Here is a 20,926-nt window from a genome sequence, read left to right as displayed (position 1 = left end):
AGAGAAGCTGAGAAAGTGTTGCAGATTAAAAGAGACCAAAGGGATGTGACAACAAAATGCAATGCATGATCCCGGACTAAGGAAAGGAGAGCTTACAGATAAAATAGAGAAATAGATAAAATTTGAATTTGGTTATGATTGAGATAACAGTATTATGTCAATATTAAATCTCCCGGTTTTAATAACTACACTGTGGTTAGGTAAGCACAATGCCTTTGATTTCAGAAAATATACACTAAAGAATTTAGGAGTAAAGAGGTACAATAGCTGCCAACTACCCTCAAATTATTTCAAAAGAAGATAGAAGGATGAATGGATGGATAGATAGAGAGGTAGACAGATAGAATGATATGGATATAAAGCAAGAATGATAAAGCAAATGCAACAAAGTATAATACAATTAGTAGATGTGGATAAGCATGTATGAGTTCCTTGTACTATTCTTCCAACTTTTTGTGTAAGTTTGAAATTATATCAAAATTAAAAGTAAAAAAATAAAAACAACAAAAATAAAAAAAACTTGGCCTATCTCCCAGATCAAATATCCTAACAGACTATACAAGTCTGATAATATTTAAAATTATATTAATATATTTCTTTTCTCCTGGACTTTAATTTGTTTTAAATTTTGTAACTTCTCAGTTACTAATGATATTATATATGCCACAAGATTCAGGACTGTATGTTATACCTCAATATTATACCGAGCACTAAGATACTGTTTACTGTATCCAATTAGCACTAAAACATTTGTTAGATGAGCATACTCAAAATTATAGCACAGCATATGATGATTACAGAAAAATAATTAAATTATAAAAAGTACCACATTGCAAATAGAGGTATTGAGACATAGGATATATAGGACAACTCTTAAATTATAAAAAAAGAATAAATCATAATCATAAATCTAAAGAGATAGTTCCACAAATAGAGAAAAGTAAACATCATTTTTCTTATCAAGAGTTATACATCTTAGCTAACTACAAGGATGATGAACTTTCTCCCCATAAAAGTAGAATATTATATATGTTATAAAAAAGTGAATCAAATTAAAGACTTTAGGAAATGAGATTTAAAACATTACTACTGGGTTAATACTAACTTATGGCACAACCCTAAGACATTGCTTAAAATTTCCTTATTTAAAAATAATGCTTTTGAATAATATTCTTCCCCAAAGGCAGAAAGGATAATATTTTATAAAAAGGATTTCAAGTCGTAAGAGCACTGCATATGCAATACAAAAATTTATATATACGCATATAGTATATTCACACACAAACAAACATGCAAAGGAAAAAGAATGTCGGTTTGCAAATGTTTACAAAGTGAAATATTGAATGTAAGCACATTAATAGCAAAAGATAAATTAAAAGAAGTACACAAACTACATGTAATCCCAATTCACACTATGAATAGATGCTTTACATACAGGGTACTGGAAAAAAACAAAACCCAACCAACAAGTGTATATCCGGTTTAAAAGAGTTTCATTGTTTATTTAAAAATAACAAGGACAAAAACAAAAGTATGAGATGGGTCTTACTAGGTTTCCTGACTAGGACTGGGACTGTGGGGAAAAATTCACAATATAGTTAGAGCGCAGTTAAAAATTTCCTTTCAAATACGATATAATTATATATTACATTAAAATGTAATATAGAGATTGCATATTAGACATAACAGCATGAACTCAATTTTCAATGTTTCCCAATCCTACTTCAGTATCCAAGTAGGTAAGGCAGAAAGTCCTTTTTCCCATGAAATCCAATTAATTTTGTATTTAATTAAAATTTGACTTTTTTTCAAAATCACATATATTTTTTTAGATACAGAGCTTACTTAATGTACCCAAATAAGCGAAAAGATGAGGGGATAAAAACCTTAAAGGATTCAAAAACTTAAAATTGACCAAAAACATCGTAAAATCACTGCGTGCCTCGGGGAAAACTTGACACAATAAAGTCTCCAGCCAGTGTTACAATGCCTTTATCCTGATCCTAATTCAAGGAACCCAATTTCGAAACAGGTTGTCAGTAGAAGAGATCTTTACAATAAAAACGGGTCCATTTTGTATTCTGGAAGCACTAATAACACTTAGCTTTAAAATTTTATATAAAAGAATGCCGTGTGGGTTTTCTACACTTTTTTTTTTAAAGAACTAAAATCACTTATGAGAACTCGATTCAAGCTATTTTCCAGAATGTCTCCTTAGACAAGACCAAAAATATTTGATAAGGGTCAACAGTCAATTGCTTAAACATAAAAATGCCCCTAGTTCCTATGTCCACCGTATTCTGCAGTGCACGCTTCGGAGTTGAAGTCGTACTAGTTCATCCTACTAGGATCTCCTGTTCCCTAGCGAAAAACAAGGATCTTCATCCGGGCGCGAAACGAAAAAACCTGGGGGAAGGGAAGGGGAAGGGGAGGGGGGGTGGGCTCGAGGTGGCGCAAGAACAGATGGAAACAAGGTAAGAGAAGGTTAGTGCCTCGACTCCCGGTGCCAAGATTTAATCGCCCGCCGAGCCAGCTGCTCCCACGATCCACTCTTCTTCCCTTCCTCTCTCTCTCTCTCTCTCTCTCACCCCAAATCCCCTTCCGAGGCAAACACGCACAGCACACCTCGTCCCGTTACCCGCGTCGTCCCCTTCCTGCCCGCTAAACCCACCTGCGGGGTAACAGCTCCCTGCACACGTCCCACTCAGACAAAAAAAAGCGAGCGACAGCGGCGAAGGTCCGGCGGTCCCACCACCTCCCGCCGCCCCGGGCAACCCGCAGAATGACAGCTCCGAGCCCAGAAGTTTGAAAAGCACCAACGCCGCCGACCCCACCAACGGGCTGTCAGAGGGACGGGAATGGGAGGTGGGGAGGGAGATGTGCGGCTAAGTGCAGGGACGGGTCCATCACATGACAGGGAAAGAGGACCAGAGTCGCCGGGGCGTCCGCACAGAGAAGGGGGGGGGGGCGAGGGTGTCATCTCTATGGCAACAGCCCCCCCCCCATCCCCACCTCCCCGCCGTCCAGACTTCCAAAGAGGGAGGAAGAACTTCAAATCCCAACCGTCAGCGCTCCAGCGGCTCCTTCTTAAAGGGGTACACACAGCGCCGCCGCCGAGCGCGAGAGGGCAGAGTAGGGCGCCCCCGCCCCTCGGTCGCCGCCCCCGCTGCCCCGAGCCCCCCGCCGGCCCACCCGAGGCCCCGGCCCGCGAGCGCCTGGAGGTGGTGGGGGGGGGGGGGTCGCCCGGGATGCCCTCCTCTGGAACTCGGTGGCGGCGGCCGGCCCGGCCCCCGGCGGCGAGAAGGGGGTGTGTGTGCGCCCGGTGGGGGCGCGGACCAGCCCGCCTTTCTCCCGCCGGCTCCCCTCCGCCCGGACGCCGGCCGCTGGGCCGCTTCCTCCCTCTTGACAGGGCGGACGCCGGGCGGCGAGAGGCGCCGAGGAGTTTGGGGGACAGCGCGAGCGAGCGGTTCCGCCCGGGGCTGGGCGAGCGGGTCCGAACTAACAGTTCACGGGGAGCCCAACAGCTCCGAAGGGGAAGGGGCGCGGACCGCGCCGGGCCAGGAGCCCCCAGACAAAAGGCGAGCCCGGGCCGCCGCGCCGCCGCCGCTCCCTGCTCGCTCCCCCATTGAACTGACCCGAACGGGAGATTCAACTCAGCCCCTCAGCCCCAAACTCCTCGGGTCGCGGCGGACGGCGCCGCGCGGAGCCGCGGCCCCAGCCCGTGTCTCTCTTACCTACACAGTGCATGAGGCGGTGGCGCCAGGAGTCGAGTTCCCGCCGGAATCCTCTCCTCTCCGCCGCGCACCGAGGGCTCCGGCACTGAGCGGCGGCGGCGGCGGCAGCAGCGGCGGCGGCAGCGGCCATTCTCTCTCTTCCCTTGTCCATCTGCGTCCCGCGTCACGCGCCCTCATTTACATACGAGCGGCGCAGGCACGAGGCAGGGGCGCGAGCCCTCGGCGCGAGCCCCGCAGCGCGCGCCCCCCGGAGGGGGGTTGATTGACACGTGTCACTACCTTCCCTCGGCCCTGCCTTCCCCCCCTCCCACCGCTCCCTCCGGGAGAGGCGGGGGGTGGGCGGGGGAGGGAGGGAGCGCGAGGAGAAGGAAGCAACCTGCCGCTTCCGCTGACCCCGCCTCCCCATCCACTCGCCGACGCCGCCTCCCCCCGGAGTTTACTCAAGCGAGCCATACTGCTCCCGCCGCCCGCGAAATCCCTGAGCGAAAGCGAGAGGCTCCGAGCCCGGCCAGGAACCCGCGTGCGATGGAGCGGACTAACAACTCCTCCCTTCAGCCTTCCCAAAGCGACTTGGGCTGCACGGAGACTTCACTTCCCAGGCTCCGTTGCGCCGGAGTCCCAGAGCGGAGCTGGACGCCGCGGCGCCATGCATGCTGGTCCTTGTAGTCCAGCAGGGATGACCACTCTTCAGTCCTCCTTGCACACTTGAGCTTAGTCCTTGGACTCCTTTGCGCTGCGCCTCCGGTGGACTTGGCCTCCAACGCCCTGAGCCCAGGACTGCTCTACTCGCATTGCCGGGTCTGATCGAGCCTCCTCAACTTCTTTAGGTTCTACTATAGAAGGGCGGTGAAAACCGCAAGAGTTGACGGCTCCTTGATGGTTCAAGCTACACTTAGTGCTTTAAGTGCTGGAAATTTTGGGGGGTCGCTGTCATCCCACCACTGCAGGGAAAAAGCAGGCTGGTCATTGGGCCGCATCCCAAATAACTGCGAAATATCCAGAGAGATCCCGCCCTAACATACGTTTCCTGGGCGAAGAGATTTCGGAAACTGTGAATATGTGTAAGGCTTAAGGAAAAAATGCAGGGCTTTTCACCGAAATTTATTTACGGAGGGCATTGGGTGTGACTGGATGAAAAACCCCAAAAGAGGAAACTTTTTATCCTCTGCAAAATGTAAACTCCTGGAGGACAGTGACCCATTGAGACTTCTGTACCGTGACATCTTTCACTTGCCTGACCCTTCTACAGCGAGTGGCGTGGTATTTAGCACTTTACAAATGTTATGGAATGAATTCTACCCTATGGTAGAGAAAATATTTTTTCTTCTTCAGAATGAGCTTTTCATTTAAAATAAACTTCAGTGACACTTTCGACTTTTGCATCACAGCAATTGTGCATGTGTTTCTGTGTATGTGCAGGGGGCCAAACCCCAAATTTACTAAGAAGTTCTGTGTATTACTGAAAATTTATGCACAAGTATGTGGGAAATATGTGTTAATTCTTCCTGGAAACTCCTATGAATTCTGAGTTCAGTGCTACCCTCCCTGTTTTGTAGTTTATCCTTATCCATCTTTCCTTGCTTTTTTTTTTCCTACAAGGAAGTATTTCATTGCTCATCACTACCTCTCAACAGTGAAGATATAGTTCTACATTTTCACAGATTAAGAAAACGAAGTTTGAAATCTCAAAATCACCTTTCTAGAATGGTCACGATTGGAGAAGTAAAGAAAATCTCTTGTGAAGGTGCTTTAGGAATTATCAGTGGATAGTTTCAATTACTGATCCCACTTATAATTGCCAGCGATCAGCATTTGTAGCTTTCTGATCACTTTTACAGTAATTGACATTAGTTAGGATGGTCTAGTTTATGGCGCAGCAATAAGCCCTAACAAAGGGTCCAAAATTTTGGGGGTGGTGGGGGTGGAGCTTCAGAGCAGGTCCTTGTCACCAAGCAACCTGATCATTTAGGAGAGCCCCAATCTTTGTAACTTCCCCACTTGCATGATAGGTCCAAGGAAGATGAATGACAAATTGGTTCTTCCTGAAAGTGATACAAGTCAATTCCACTCACGTTTCTTTGATAAAAGCAAATTATACAGGCATGCCTCTTTTTCAAGGGAGCTCAGAAGTGCAATCCTCCTATTTTTCCAGAAGGAAGATAACCAGAATTTACTGGTGAAGAGCACCAATGATTACTGCAATCCATCTTTCTAGTCACCAATTTACAGTTCACTCTCTTTACACTACAAAATATATTCACCCCGATCACAAGTGAGACAATCCAAAAGTTCTATTCAGTAATGGCATGTATCAGTCTAGCATCTCTGCGTGATGGCTGATGGTCCCTATATTAGAACAGGAATGAGCTTCTATTGTTAGAGGGACCTCAAAAGACAAAGAATCATCCCTCTCTGCTTACACACACACACACACACACACACACACACACACACACACACACACTCAATGTACAGTGATGGAACAGAGTCAGGATAACCACAGTAAAGGTGAAGAATGGAAGACTCACATATTTTACCACAGCTAACACGGATTACTAATTTTCCAGCCTCTAACAGTTTCCTTGCTACCACTCATTGAGCCTCTAAAGTCACAGCCACATATTTTAGGTTTTCCATTGTCATAACTCTATTCCTTTCTACATAGCCAGAATGGGCTAGATTATCTAATTCTCTAGTAATAGAGACTCAAAACACCAGTAGCTTAGAACAAAGATTTCGTTTTAACTTAAACTCTGTGTCCTCCAAAAATCAGTGTGAAGGAGGGTGGGGAGAACTGTTCCATGTCCATTCAGGGACCCAGGTTTATGGAGCACCACCACCTGGAACCTCCCCAGTCACCATGACAAGAAAAACATGTTAAATCACTGTCCAGCTCTTAAAGGCTTCTGCCAGAAGTGACATATTTCACTGGGTAAAGCAAATTATATGGTCATGCCTAACTTTAAGAGAGTAATATATCAGACCAGAGGCCTGGTGCACAAATTTGTGTACAGGTGGGGTCTGGCTGGCCCACCCCGATGGGGGCCAATCAGGCCGGGCCGGTGCGGGGGAAGGGATGCAGGAGGTTGGCCAGCCTCACCCTCCCCCCCCCCCATCGGGGTAGAGGGGAGCTGATCAGAGGTGGGGCAGGCTGGGGGGAGGGGCCACAGGTGGTTGGGGGGGGGGCCGATTGGGGCCCTGATTGGGCTGGTTGGCTGCCACAGTATGTGTCATAGTGACTGATCGTTTCGGTCATTCTGGTTGTTCTGGTCACTTGGCTTTTATATATATAGACTAAAGGCCCGAGGCATGAAATTTGTGCAAGGGGCTCGGCCCTTGCAGCCCCGGCTGTCCTGGCTGCCTCAGCCCTCGAAGCCCCGGCTTCATCTGCATCTGGAAGGTCGTCCAGACGGTTGTTCTGCTGTTCAGTCTAATTAGCATATTAGCTCTTTATAATATAGGATAGCTTTGCAGGTATAACCAACCACCCCCAAACTTAATAGCTTAAAACTTCAACAGTTGATTTAGCTTATGATTCCATGGAATGGCAATTTGTTTGGTCTCAGCTGGATAGTTCAACTTACCTGGGTTGTGCTCACTCAGATGTTTGTGATTAGCTTCCTGTTAGAGAGGCAACTCTGTTTCTGAGGGTGAGTTGAGTGTCATCTGGAACAACAGACCAAGCAGGCCAATAGTCCCTTATCATCAAGAGGCTAGCCTTGGCTTGTTCACGTGGATTTCAAGGTCAGTAAAAGAGCAAGCCCTAATGCACAGGCACTTTTAAAGCTTTGGCTTGGGTCACATTTGCTCCAGTCCAAATGGCTAAAGCAATCATATGGCCAAGCCCAGAGTTAATGAAGGTAAGTACCTTTTAACAAGAAGAGTTGCAAGTCACATTGCAGAAGGGTGTGGATAGAGGGAAAAAAAATAATCTGTGGCCACTTTTGTAATCAACTGCAGATGGGAAAGTGTAATATTACCATGTTCCCTAAAAGAAGGGGGAATAGAAATATTAATGAACAAAATTAATGAATATAGTATCTCTAGAATTTCTAGGCCAGATATCCACAAATCTAAGGATAGAAGAGGGTCATATTCAAGATTGTCTCCTACTCTGGAAACCTAGTTACTCTCAAAGGAAATGTTAATGTTCTTTGGAAAGATGTTTTTGTTCTGCAATCTATTTCCTATATATAGTGTATCATTTGTTTACTAGAGGCCTGGTGCATGACATTTGTGCACTGGGCGGGGAGGGGGTGGGGGGGGGGAAGGGGGGGAGGGGTCCCTCAGCCGGGCCTGCACCCTCTCGCAGCTCGGGAGCCCTTGGGGGATGTCCAACTGATGGCTTAGGCTCGCTCCCCCTAAGCCAGTCGGACATCCTTAGTGCTGCTGCGGAGGCAGGAGAGGTTCCCAGCGGTGGCCGCTGCACTTGCCAGCATGAGCCCAGCTCAGGGCTTCTGGCTGAGCGGCACTCCCCTGTGGGAGCACACTGACCACGAGGGGGCAGCTCTTGCATTGAGTGTCTGTCCCCTGGTGGTCAGTGCTTGTCACAGCAACCAGTTGTTCTGCTGTTCTGTCTATTTGCATATTATCCTTTTATTATATAGGATTGCTGTGTAACAAGCCAATCCATAACCTAGCGGCTTAAAAGATTATTGCTGGAAAGTCTATGGGTCAGATGGGCAGTTCTGCTGATCTGGCAAGGTCCTGCTGATCTTGGCTGGGATTGTTAATGCTGGAAACTGCATGATCTAGGAAGGCTTCACTCTGGTCTGGAGTTTGGTTCCTATGTGCTGAAATATTGGGAATGACTGAGCCATGTGTCTCATCACTCAGAGGCTAGCTAGAGCTTATTTACATAGTGGAACATGTCAAACACAGCAAGAGCATAAGCACTAATGTGCAAGTGCTTTTTAAGTCTTTGCTTCCTTATATGTGCTTGCTGCTGTCCCATTGACCAAAGCAAATCAGATGACCAAATCCAAAGTCTGGAGGACACTAACCAATGGCATGGATACAGAAAGGTGTGAGCAAATTGGGGTCATTACTTCAAAGACACCACAATAATATCCATCAAGTTCACTATTATTTACCTAAAATCGATACACATCTATAGAGCTCTTATACAGTACTAAGTATAGATATACATTGCTGGGCAAATTAACAGTTTCATAATTTATTTGACCATTTGGAAGTCAAAAAGCTATTCTTTTACTTTACAACAAAAATAAGCAATCCAATATACTAGTAGGGTTGTAAAATACCGATTCAATTACAAATTATCAACATATAACAAAAGTAATATACATTTTCTAATTTAATATTCTAAATAATTTTGTATGAATTAGATATTTGTAATTGAAGTCATAATGATTAGATGCCTTAATTAACTATAAAATGATACATAATGCTGAAAAGCCATTTTTGAGTAAATTTATTACCTGCTTTAAAAATATCACACTTTACTATATTTTCTTTAGTCCTGAACTGTAATGCACTACAGTTCAAAAAATCAGATAAATTTGATCAACCAGTTATTTAGGACATGAAACATAGCCCCCTTCCAGAAAATTTCTGATTAGTTACATTATCATTATGTTAAATTATAGCAAAAATCTTAGATTCCTCCATGTTTATGAGCCAGAGATTTCTCAGTATTATTTTTCTTATGGGAGTTGGGACTCTAAGGACATCATCATCATCTCAGATGTACATGCTGATGCATTTCATTTCAACAGTGCAGTCAAATTTTAGAGATACCTAAAATATATGAATGATTTTGTCTTCTTGATACATTTCCAAATATCATCATCATCTTTTTTGTACATTTGTTAGGGAACAAAAATAAAGTTTCATAGGAGGGAATAAAAATTGAAGAAACAGAAATGTAATGGTGATATATTTCGTTTCTTAAACTGTAATATCCACTGATTTTCTATTCCAAGACTGCCTTTACAGTACAAAAAATGGGCAAGATAGTTGATCTAATACTGACCCTCATCTCAGGGTGGTATCTCAGATTTTTGTTTTTTATGTCCTTTGTTTATTTTAATCATTGGGTATTTTTAGAACCTTACTATTACACCCTATTACTGTCTTTATATTAAATATATTCTAGTTGGCTCTGGCTGGTGTGGCTCAGTTGGTTGTCATTCTTTGCACCAAAGGGTCACCGGTTCGATTCTGAGTCAGGGCACATGTCCAGGTTCTGGGTTCCATCCCCCATCAGGGTGTGTGCAAGAGGCAGCTGATTTATATTTCTCTCTCTCTCTTAAAAAATATCAATAAAAACATATTTTTAGTCCAGCCAGTGCAGCTCAGTGGTTGAGCCTCACCTTATGAACCAGGAGGTCATGGTTCTATTCCTGATCAGGGCACATGCCAGGTTTCTGTGTTCAATCCCCAGTTGTGGGCTTGCAGGAAGCAGCTGATCTATGATACTCTTTCATCATTGATGTTTCTCTCCCACTCTATTTCTCTCTGAAATCAATAAAGATATACAATTTTGGTTACAGTTTTCACTGCATTAGTAATACTCAGGTCCTAAACTGTCAAGATAGCCAATTAATAGGGTGAGCATTTTTAAAAATAATATTATACATCTTTGAATTTGGCATCTGACTTTTTAAAAAATACCATTCACCATCTATTTTCTCTTACATTCAGGCAGATGATAATAGAACCTGATCTATCACTACTCTTTTGGTGTCCACTTGAAATCACTCTCCCAGCCTAACTCATTATCATTTTCAGCTTTTTAATAAAATTTCAATGTATTATATGCTTACATTGGTGGTTTTTTCCATTTAATCCAATTGCATAGTTCCGTATCAAAGTCAAATATAAATGTTGTCTATAGCACTCACACCACCACAGTTTAGAGAGAGTACAGATCATCTAGGTCAGTGGTCGGCAAACTCATTAGTCAACAGAGCCAAATATCAACAGTACAATGATTGAATTTTCTAAACTTAAACTTTTTTAAACTTAAACTTCTTCTAACGCTACTTCTTCAAAATAGACTCGCCCAAGCTGTGGTATTTTGTGGAAGAGCCACACTCAAGGGGCCAAAGAGCCCCATGCGGCTCACGAGCCGCAGTTTGCCGACCACTGATCTAGGTCAATGCCCTATTTTTGCAGATAGGGAAATTGAGGCCCAGACATGATAAGCAATTTATGTAGGCTATACAGTTTATAACCAGTAGTACCCAAACTAAAGATCACATTTCCTGATTCCTAATCTTGACTCTTTTTGCTGTAATTAAGCCATCATTGTTAAACACTGACATACATTATTAATTCATTTAATCTTTATCATAACTATATACAATAAGTACTACTATTGGTATCCCCATATCACAGGGAAGGAATTAACAAATTGGCCCAGAGAAATTAACTTGTCCAACATCTCACAGCTAATTTGTGGTAGAACTGTATTTTAAATTCCTGTCTTTCCAAATGTAACTATTTCTGTACACTGGAAAGCATATTTCAAGGTGACAAAGCTGTCTTGAAAGGAATCAGAAATGAAGGAACTTGGACTTTATCTGATTTTCATGAGGTACAGTGATATTTGGGGGGAAGACAATGACACAAACACAAAAGCATGGCCCCACAGTATTCAATCTATCACCCAGCCACACTGGGGTTTTTGCTGCTCCCCATCTGATACTTCAATGCTATTCTACTCTCATGGAAATTGTTCAATAATTCCCAACTATATGATAATTACTCCTTTCTGTGCTCTTAAAACATTTTATTTATGTATTTCCCCATTGCTCTTACAGTCTTCTATGTATTTTAATTGCTGTATTTGTGAAAGTATTTTATTGTTTCACTCTCCCACCTTGAAGATTGTGAAGTCAAGGCCTGAGTATTCATCATTTCTGTATGCCTGCATTCTACGGTTATGTGGTAGCAAAGACACTTTTGTTGGATTAAAATGAAAGGGATTTTTACAATAAAATATGAAAGATATAGGTCTCTCACCCACATACCCACCATCATTCTATTCATAAATCTAAACTTATTTTTCATCCCTGATGTTAAGACAATGACAAAAATAGATGGCATGTTTATAATTTACAGGAATTATGTTCCAAACCAGAAATTAACATCATTTGGCCTTTCTACTTGTTGAAACTCCTAATATAAAACAAACTACAATGTCTTATATAAATAAAGCATATCATTTTACTTACTAAAACATTTTAGGGAAAAAATATAAACAATTCATGAATTTTAAAATGGTTTTCCATGCTATTGATAATCTTTGGGTTTGGTCTTCAGTTACAACATATAGAAAATGTTTATTTTGATATGAAAATAGTACAAAATACCAATATTTGGTAAAGAAACCCAATAATAAAGCTCTGAAGTGAAATCCAGTGAATTGAATACCTTCATTTAAAATTATTATCATAAAGAAGGTTTATTAAAACAATGAAGTATGATAAGGATCTATATTAATACCAACCTAGAGAATAGAGGTGAAATAAAGATAGAAAAGAATGAAGCAATTCAATTATACTATGATTTAGCCTTATAAAATAGAAGAGATAGAAATTAACTACTAGCATGACGTTGGTATAGTGTTAGTACCTTTTAACTTAGTGGTCAATATGTCAAGGTCATATAATATTTGAAGATTTAAATTACAATAATAATCTTATACTAATAATACGATTTAAATTATAATTAATAATCACTTATGCAACAGTGAAAGGTAAAGAAAAGTTTAATATTATCCTATTATAGGCTTTCAAATTTAATAAGCAAAATTACCTGATATATTCTTATAAACTAAAGTCATTAATCTCTAAACTGAACACTTGAAAGAAAAAGAAATCTAAATATAAAACTCAGCAACTATTTTGAATATCATTGGTCTCCAATCCCTGTTTCTGCATTGTTCACAGAAATTAGAATTTCAAGACAAAAGTTAGAGGTGAGAGCATGGCTGAAAGCCTAGGGCTTGGTTGAAAGATTGTGTAAGAAGCTGTGAGAACCATCCACCTTCTCCTCTAGACTCCCTCTCCAGCCAGGCATTTTTATCCCAACTTTTTTTTTTTATTGTTTAAAGTATAACATATGTCTCCCTTTTCACCAATTGACACCCCCTGTCACTCCCGCTCCCCAGGACAAGCCCCCACTGCCCCAGTGTCCCTGTCCATTGGTTATGCTAACATGCATGCATATAAGTCCTTTGGTTGGCCTCTTTCCCTCCCCACCCCCCACCTCCCCTGCCTTCTCTCTGAGGTTGGGCTGTCTGTTCAGTGTTTCTTAGTCTCTGGATCTATTTTGGTTCATCAGTTTATGTTTATCCCAACTTTTGCAACACATCGGCAGAAGTTTATTTTCTGGAGAAATTGGGCTGGAGATATTGTGGATTTGAGCACACTAAACACAGTAGAGGGAGGGGCCAAACTTGCAGACTGAGTTTGCTCAATCTATCTTACTTTGCTCATAGGACACCTATAACCAGATTTATACCTTTTAGCAGGATATTGGAGATCCTTCTCAAGCGAATCTTTCATCAATTTCTAAGGCAATTATTTTGGCCAGGAGAATGGAATATTTTGATTGGTTAAGCCTGGATCACGTGACCAACTCGAGCATGAATCATGGGTCATTCTTATCCACACAGAAAGAGAGGATCAGAGAGAGAGATGATTTCTCAAAGGAACACCAGGCCACTATTACCAGAAAAGGGAATATAGATATGCAGACAGGCCAAAACAAAGAGCCGTTTATTGAAAAAAAAAAAAAATCAGCTGCTTTACCCTGACCTCTTTTTGAGAGAAGAATATTCCTCCAAATAAGCCTTTCAAAACAGAAAATAACATTTGAGAATGCTAGTCACATAAACTTTACACCTTATATATCTCATCTCTGACCATTCTTACTTTCTGGTGTGTTACTTGTGGACCAGCTCTGTTTAATGGAAATATAATGTGAGGCACAAATACAAACAAGCTATCTATATCATTTAAAATTTTCTAGTAGTTGCATTTAAAACATAAAAGTGAAATGAATTTTAAGAATATATTTTATACTTTTACACATCCAAAACATTATCAACATATAATCAATATAAAAGTTATTAATGAGATATTTTACATTGTTTTTTCCATTACCATCTTTGAAATTTGAAGTGTATTTTACACTTCCAGCACATTTCAATTCGGATTACCCACATTTCATAGTCACAAGTGAACAGAGGCTACAAATTTGGCTGAATATTTCTGGACTATGAAAGCTTTTATATGCTACTAGAGGCCCGGTGCACGAAATTTGTGCACTGGAGGGGGTGTCCCTCAGCCCAGCCTGCACCCTTTCCAATCTAGGACCCCTTGGGGGATGTCCAACAGCCGGTTTAGGCCCGATCCTACAGAGAATGGGCCTAAATTGGCAGTCGAACATCCCTCTCATAATCCGGGACTCCTGGCTCCCAACTGCTCGCCTGCCTGCCTGCCTGATTGCCCCTAACCACTTCTGCCTGCCAGCCTGATCACCCCCTAACCACTCCCCTGCTAGCCTGATCAATGCCTAACTGCTCCCCTGTTGGCCCGATTGCTCCCAACTGCCCTCCCTGCCAGCTCAATTGCCCCCAACTGCCCTCCCCTGCAGGCCTGGTTGCTCCCAACTGCCCTCTCCTGCAGGCCTGGTCTCCCCCAACTGCCCTCCCCTGCCGGCCTGGATGCCCCTAACTGCCCTCCCCTCCAGGCCTGGTCCCACACAACTGCCCTCCCTCCCCTGCAGGCCTGGTCGCCCCCAATGGCCCTCCCCTGTTGGCCTGGTCACCCCTAACTGCCCTCCCCTGCCAGCCATCTTGTGCGAGGGTGTGACAGTCAATTTGCATATTGCCGCTTTATTATATAGGAGGATTAAGTAGCGTTTAGTCTCCCAACCAATTTCCTGTCTTAAAAACCTTCTTTTCATTCTAGTCATCTTTCTTCCTTCAATCAAATAGTATAATGCATCAAACAGGACAATGTTAATTTATTCACAGTCTTATGATTTGGAAAAGGGAATAAGAATAAGTCACATATTTTTTATTTTTCAAGAGTAAGAGCTGAAATGAAATGGCAAATCACACTGGTGCTATCATTCAGCATGAGTTAAAGCCATATGAAACAGATGATCACATCTTGATGACAATTATGGTACTATTTGGCAGGAAAAAAGTGAAGAAAGAATTTGGCCTGGTAGCATTAAATAGCTGCCCAAATAGGTTCTACAAGGAATAGGGAGAGTGAGAAGAATCAAGTTACCCACATGCAGCTAATGAAATAGTTGCATCATGCTGTTGGGGGAATCTCAATTGCTAAGATAGAATGTCTGTTAGCACACATTCATTCCTAAAAGAGGTCTTTTTTGCACATACAGTACTCACTTTAGAGAATAAATCTTCAGATGTATTTCCTTGTATGTTAAAAAAGTAGGCTCTTTTTCTGTTATGAATCCCTTGATCCAAAAGTTTATTTTGGCACCTGGAGGATTATGTAAAATTTATTGCCGAAGCAGCATTTTCTGTTAAAGCATTGGTTTCCAAGCACTTTTTAAGAAAGATTAAATATAAAATAGAATAAAAAGCCCTCCAAAATGTCAACTACTTTGGGGTGAATTTTTAATTATATTTTCAATTTAAACAAAACTGCAGTATATATAAAAATGTGACAGAATTTTGTTTTGCAAATTCAGTATCATTAGAATTTATATACAGTTATAAAAATACTGTTCATTTTTATGGAAATACCTTAACTTGCATTTGTATAAACTGAGTGATTTAATTTTCAGATGTCAATATTTAAGATATTTACCATATCATAAAATATATCTTTTAGTCAGAAAACAATACCCCACACATAAAAATTCAGTGAACATTTTGGGCACCTAACTTTAGTCAGATACTGCTCCAAGTGCAGGGTCTTTGGTGTTGTTACAGTATCTAAAATTGTTAAATTATTTATTTGTTTAAGGCCTGATTCCATACAGTAAAACTCAAGGTACATGCAGGCAGGACCTTGTCTGTCTTCTTCATAGCTTTATTCACACACAGCACTGAGAACATAACTCATAGTAAATAAGTATTTGACAACTACATGGGGTTTGATAATGAGGCCAATGCTATGAAACAGAGCTCACAAAAGGAGAGAGAAACCAAGTTCTATAAAGAGCTCTGTCTAAAGCCAATAACCTTGGACTAAAGGATGATAAGAGAGTAAAACAAATGAAAGGCAATGAGTTGAGGGGAAGGGGGATGGAGTTTAGAAGGGGAAAGAACATTCCAGCCAGATAATATGAGACTAAAGGCAAATATAGCATGATGAAGGGTTAGTTTGGAGAGGACATAAAATGACAATAGATAGACTCTGTTTTAAGTATTTTTAAAATAGATCATCTTAATGTATACCTCACAATAACTACAATTTGCTTACAGTTTACTCAGGTGATAAGTGATAGAGCCAGAATTTGAACCAAGTAAATTTAATTCCTGAATTTATCCCCTTAATCTCAATCCTATATTAACTCCAGGAACATATGTTCAGGCAACCAGTTGCTTCTATAAAACAATGAAGCCAATTACTTAACATATAATAAGTACTCAGTGAGTGTTCTTCAAATCCCCACTTTTTAAAGTTGTACATCTTTGAAAGACTTTGGCTACTAAAAGTTTTTTTTAAAGGTTTAAGATATGTCATCAATGAAGGACCATGACCAAAGCTTGGAAGGCAATTCTAGACTAATTATGTCTCAAAAATGTCTTCTTGCAGTATGAAAAAATGATTATACCGGGTTTTAATTTTTTCTTAGTCAGAGTTTCTTTATTTGCAAGTAACAGAAACCCACACAAAATAGCTTAACAGAAGGGGCAATTTATTTTAAGTAATCAAAGCTATCTTGGGGAAATCCAACTATCAGAAGTAGAATTGTGTTTTGCAAATCTAGCAGGATTTGACCGGTGATCCAACTCTACTCTTTATCTCTCTCTTCTCTCCCTGGAACTGCAAAGTCAATTATAGTTTGTATATCTGCATCATTATTTCTCATCCCCCCCTCCTTCTATAGTTGCTCAGCTTCTCTGTGTACAAGGCAATGGAGAATAAGGGAGCAGATGGCTAATCCAAAAATGGAGTCCCAGTTCTCAGTATACAAGCTCAGCACCTGCAGATAACTGATGTGTGCTCCTTATCCCAGGTTCTCAATGACACATTCCCAGTAGAGAGAGTTCAGTAGTCCACCTGGGTTTAGTGTTAACCCTTGTCTAATTGATTATGGTTAGGCCACAGAATGGACTCAGTAAAAAGGCCCAATAAATTAGGTGAAGTGGGTATGGGAGATGTCCTCAGAGAAGGGGAACAGGAATTGGGCATATGTACCAGACGTGTTTACTATGTCTTTCAAGGTGACAATCTTAGGGGAGATGGTCATTTAAAATTATTATAAATTCTTGAGTATTTGCTTTAGAAAGCCAGTTTAATTTCTTTATAGTCACCTTGTCTTTACAATTTGTGGAATTCTGGCAGAGTTAATGTGCAAATAATTCATAGTTGACTGTAAGAGGGTAGGATAAATTAAGTATATGGAGATGAAACCTTACAAAATCATAACAGTAGGTACAGATTAATCATTTTGTAATATTAGAAACAGGAGAATTTTCATTATCACATTCCAAATAAGAGAGTTCAGAAAGGTAACCAATAAAAATTTCAAATTAATCAATTTATTTTTCATACAATTACTGAAATAAGGAGAAGGAAAAATGGAATAAGAAATAGACCTAAGAGTAATGTTAACAAGAGAGTGTAATATCCAGGAAACTATGAAACTTTGCTGAGAGATAATAAAAAGAAGACTTAAAAAGAGATACCATGTTCATGGATAAGATGGGTAGAGTAGATACAAATTTGGAAGGCATGCAGATGAGTGCATATATCCAAGCCTGGGCCAAATGTAGTACTTCATTTCTCTTGTTAGAGTAGCTAGTCCAAAAGTCAACTGCTCAAACCAAACCGGGGCTTTCAGATACCATCTTGATATTTCTAAAAATTAAAGCAAGAGATATATTCTACTGGCTATTAGGTCTTGGAACTGAAAGAATAAATCTGGGTCTTCTGGAAGTCATGTGCCCTACCATTTGGAGAAAATCTATCTGTGGTAGCAGAGAATAAAGCCCAGAGAGACAAGCAGTGATGAGACTTAAAAGTCAGCAATGTCCTGGAGGCGTCAGCCCCCTGGTTCTAGTCTCTGAGCTCCCCAGAGCTACTTTAATCCTTATTTTATTATTTATTTATTTCTGTGACTACTTTAGTAACCTTCCAGGAAATCCTTAAATCTTTTAAAAAATATTTTGCAACATTTATTGAATATCTAGAAGATTTGAAGTATGATAGAGATTATTCTATCTGAGGGAGATTCTCCTTTGCTGATTTTGCAGAAATATGGGCAGCCTCTGGGAGCTAAGAGTAGCCCTCAGCTGACAGTAAATGTAGACTTCAGTTCTACTACCAAAAGGACCTAAATTCTGCCAACAATCTGAATGAGCTTGGAAGCAGATTCTTTTCTAGAACCACCTGAAAGAAAGGCTGCCCTACTAATACCCTGATTTCAGCTATTCCAGATCCTGAGCAAAGAACTCAGTCACATCATGATCTCCCCTGCGGGACTGGGCCTAAACTGGCAGTTGGAGATCCACTAAGGGATCCCAGATTGTGAGAGGGTGCACGCTGGGCTGAGGGACCCCGCACTGTGCCCAAATTTTGTGCACCGGGCCTCTAGTCAGCTAATAAATGGGTACTGTTTTAGGCTGCTAAGTTTGCGGTAATGTATTATGCTGCAATAGAAAACCAACATATTAACTTTTTGGAAAAAAGTAAACATGTTCAGCCTTTGTATTATATTTGGTCAATATTTGTATTCCAAGAGGAAGCATGTGATGGTGTATCTTGGGTCATGGATATGCTATTGGGAGTTGGAGTTCAGATCACCTTGATTAACAGTTCCAGACACAACAAAGGAGAGGTAATTATGTACAAGAAAATTGGGGCACTGTTACTAAAAGAGCAAATGTCCACAACAAACGTGTAAGGGGAGAACCTAGAGAACGGATCCAGTGAGAAGATTATTTCAAAAGGACCATATGGGGCGAAGAGATATTAGAGTAGGATGAAGGAGATACTTACTATAAGGAAACAGATACACGGATTGATGATTCGGGGGATGCACGTAGTGATTTGAGGGTGGTGACATGGCCAGCAGTAAACTGGTTTTATAGGAAGGTGTAGAAATGTATGTTGTTTTTGGTTTCCCAGCACCCAAACGTTTTTTATATTTTGGAAGAACCCCAAATAGGAATCCCACCTTCCACTATGGGAACCAGAAGTGTGTGCAGGAAGTCATGTGTCCTACCATTTGGAGAAAAGCTATCTGTGGTGGCAGAGAATAAAGCCCAGAGAGACAAGCAGTGATGAGACTTAAAGACTCTCTCTCCAAACTTCTACATACAGTAGCTAAAGCGAAGGTATGTCACGTAGGCTGGGCTCATCAGATGCTTCCATCTGGAGCTTTGGTTCTTGCAGGAATCATGGATTGGGGTAGGGAATGGTTAAAGATTGTTATTTTGTGGCAGAGCTGTGAGTCCAGAAGGATGAGAGTGTTTGTTGGTGATAACGCAGGGACAGCATCTCTAGCTGCCTGGGTCTGTGGCTGTGACTTGGACCTCCTTAGTTTCTGCCTATTTTCTGAGGCTGGTTCTCCAGCCCTTCCATGGATCCTGTGAGCTAGTCCACATAGACTTCCAATCAATTAATTTTCTACTTAAGCCAAGAATTTGTTCCTTTGGTTTGGAAAGATGGATGATGATGTACAGAGGCCATAATAGGGTTGACAGTGATTGCCATTTTAGTCATGACAAGTGAAAGCAAATAGCATAACAGTCACATAGAAATGTCTGGACTCAGCTGGATATGTGCAAGGAGTGCATGCATGGAATCAGTGGTGGAGGTGGAGTCGGTTGTTATCTACCGAGGTGTGATTAAGGCAATTATGACAGTGGATGAGTTTGCTGGAGAGAGAGAGAAAGCGAGTATGAAGAGAAAAAGAATACCAAGGGCTAATCTTTAGGTACCCCACAGTGAAAAAATAGAAGAAAGGAATAAAAAAGAGTAATCAGTGAGGTGGGTGGAAAGACAATACAGTTCAATCATATATATTTAGGAAGAAGAGAAGTTCAAGGAGAAGTTGAAGGGTCAAGTGGGTCATGAAGTGTTCAAAGAGAATGATAAACACGTATAATGTAGTCCATCAGTCATTTGAAGCATTTAAAAAATTATACATATCAAAGCAAAATATAACCTATGTGATGCTACCATTTATTTGAATGTTATATGGTGGGCCCTGTGATAAACACTCTATGTATATTATTGTATGTGAAATAGATAATATTATCTGCCTTGTATGTATAAAGAAACTGAAACTAATTGAAATGAAGTAATATACCTGTGTTCCCATGACCAAGTTTCACATCTAGGATAGAAACAGGTTTGTATGATTCCAGAGGTCATGTCCTTAATCATGCCACTAAATGGAGTGGCAACATGACTGTGTTTGAATGGTGACCTCAAAGCTGAGCTTGCCATTGATATAACACACTAATCTCTCATCCCCTTTGCTATTGATTCATTTGCACCTTGCACCATTTTACAGTTTCATGCTACTGGATCTTTGCCACTTACAAATGCAGTCAGATAGGGCTCTGTTTATGTTTGGACTGTGATTATGCTTAGAATCTTTGGAATAGAATGATTCTTAGTACCGGAAAGTTTATAGAACTTTTGTAAAATATGGAAATCTCTCCCCTCATAATTCGGTTGTTTCAATTTAAACAAACAAACTTGTACACTGCTTTCAACAATTTCCAGAAAATAGACCAGAAAATTGATAAAAATCATGTATGCAATGATTTATGTGGCTGTACATATGTTTACATATATGCAAAATACATCTTTATCTTTAATACAACATTTTAAGTCTACAAAAAAAGAAAAAAACCATTCAGAAGTCATCATTTCCCCTCTCCATAATAATTAGTTTTAGACCTAATATTAGACCTCTTGGGTTTAACATTCTTGGCTGTATAACTTACTGGTTGCCTAAGGGCAAAATATTCAACTACTTTGAGCCTCCATTTT

The 20,926-nt window shown here is 41.0% G+C and overlaps 2 protein-coding genes across 15 annotated transcripts in view; both read right to left on the bottom strand.

The window, feature by feature from the left end:
- The window catches only part of LOC307097099 (piggyBac transposable element-derived protein 4-like), a 201,422-nt gene extending 196,113 nt beyond the window's left edge, over window positions 1-5,309 (bottom strand). Inside the window, exon 1 of the mRNA XM_079767043.1 lies at window positions 5,175-5,309. The gene's annotated coding sequence lies outside the window, so the exon portion shown is untranslated. The remainder of the gene's footprint in view (window positions 1-5,174) is intronic.
- LOC307097029 (ligand-dependent nuclear receptor corepressor-like protein) overlaps window positions 1-20,926 on the bottom strand; it is a gene marked incomplete at its 3' end in the record, with an annotated part of 766,497 nt that overhangs the window by 125,985 nt on the left and 619,586 nt on the right. For 2 of the 14 annotated variants that reach the window (XM_079766895.1, XM_079766888.1), the window contains exon 1: window positions 3,735-4,272. The exons of 1 other annotated variant lie outside the window; for it this stretch is intronic. In XM_079766895.1, the coding sequence (XP_079623021.1) occupies window positions 3,735-3,885 (151 nt within the window). In that variant the 5' untranslated portion in view covers window positions 3,886-4,272. Of the gene's footprint in view, window positions 1-3,734; window positions 4,274-20,926 lie in introns of those variants that run through there. 11 more of the 14 variants (XM_079766899.1, XM_079766889.1, XM_079766898.1 and 8 more) reach the window with 9 other exon arrangements.

Source organism: Cnephaeus nilssonii, assembly GCF_951640355.1.
Source record: "Cnephaeus nilssonii genome assembly, chromosome: 1".
Taxonomy (NCBI): domain Eukaryota; kingdom Metazoa; phylum Chordata; class Mammalia; order Chiroptera; family Vespertilionidae; genus Cnephaeus; species Cnephaeus nilssonii.
This window is presented reverse-complemented; position numbering and strand designations above follow the sequence as displayed.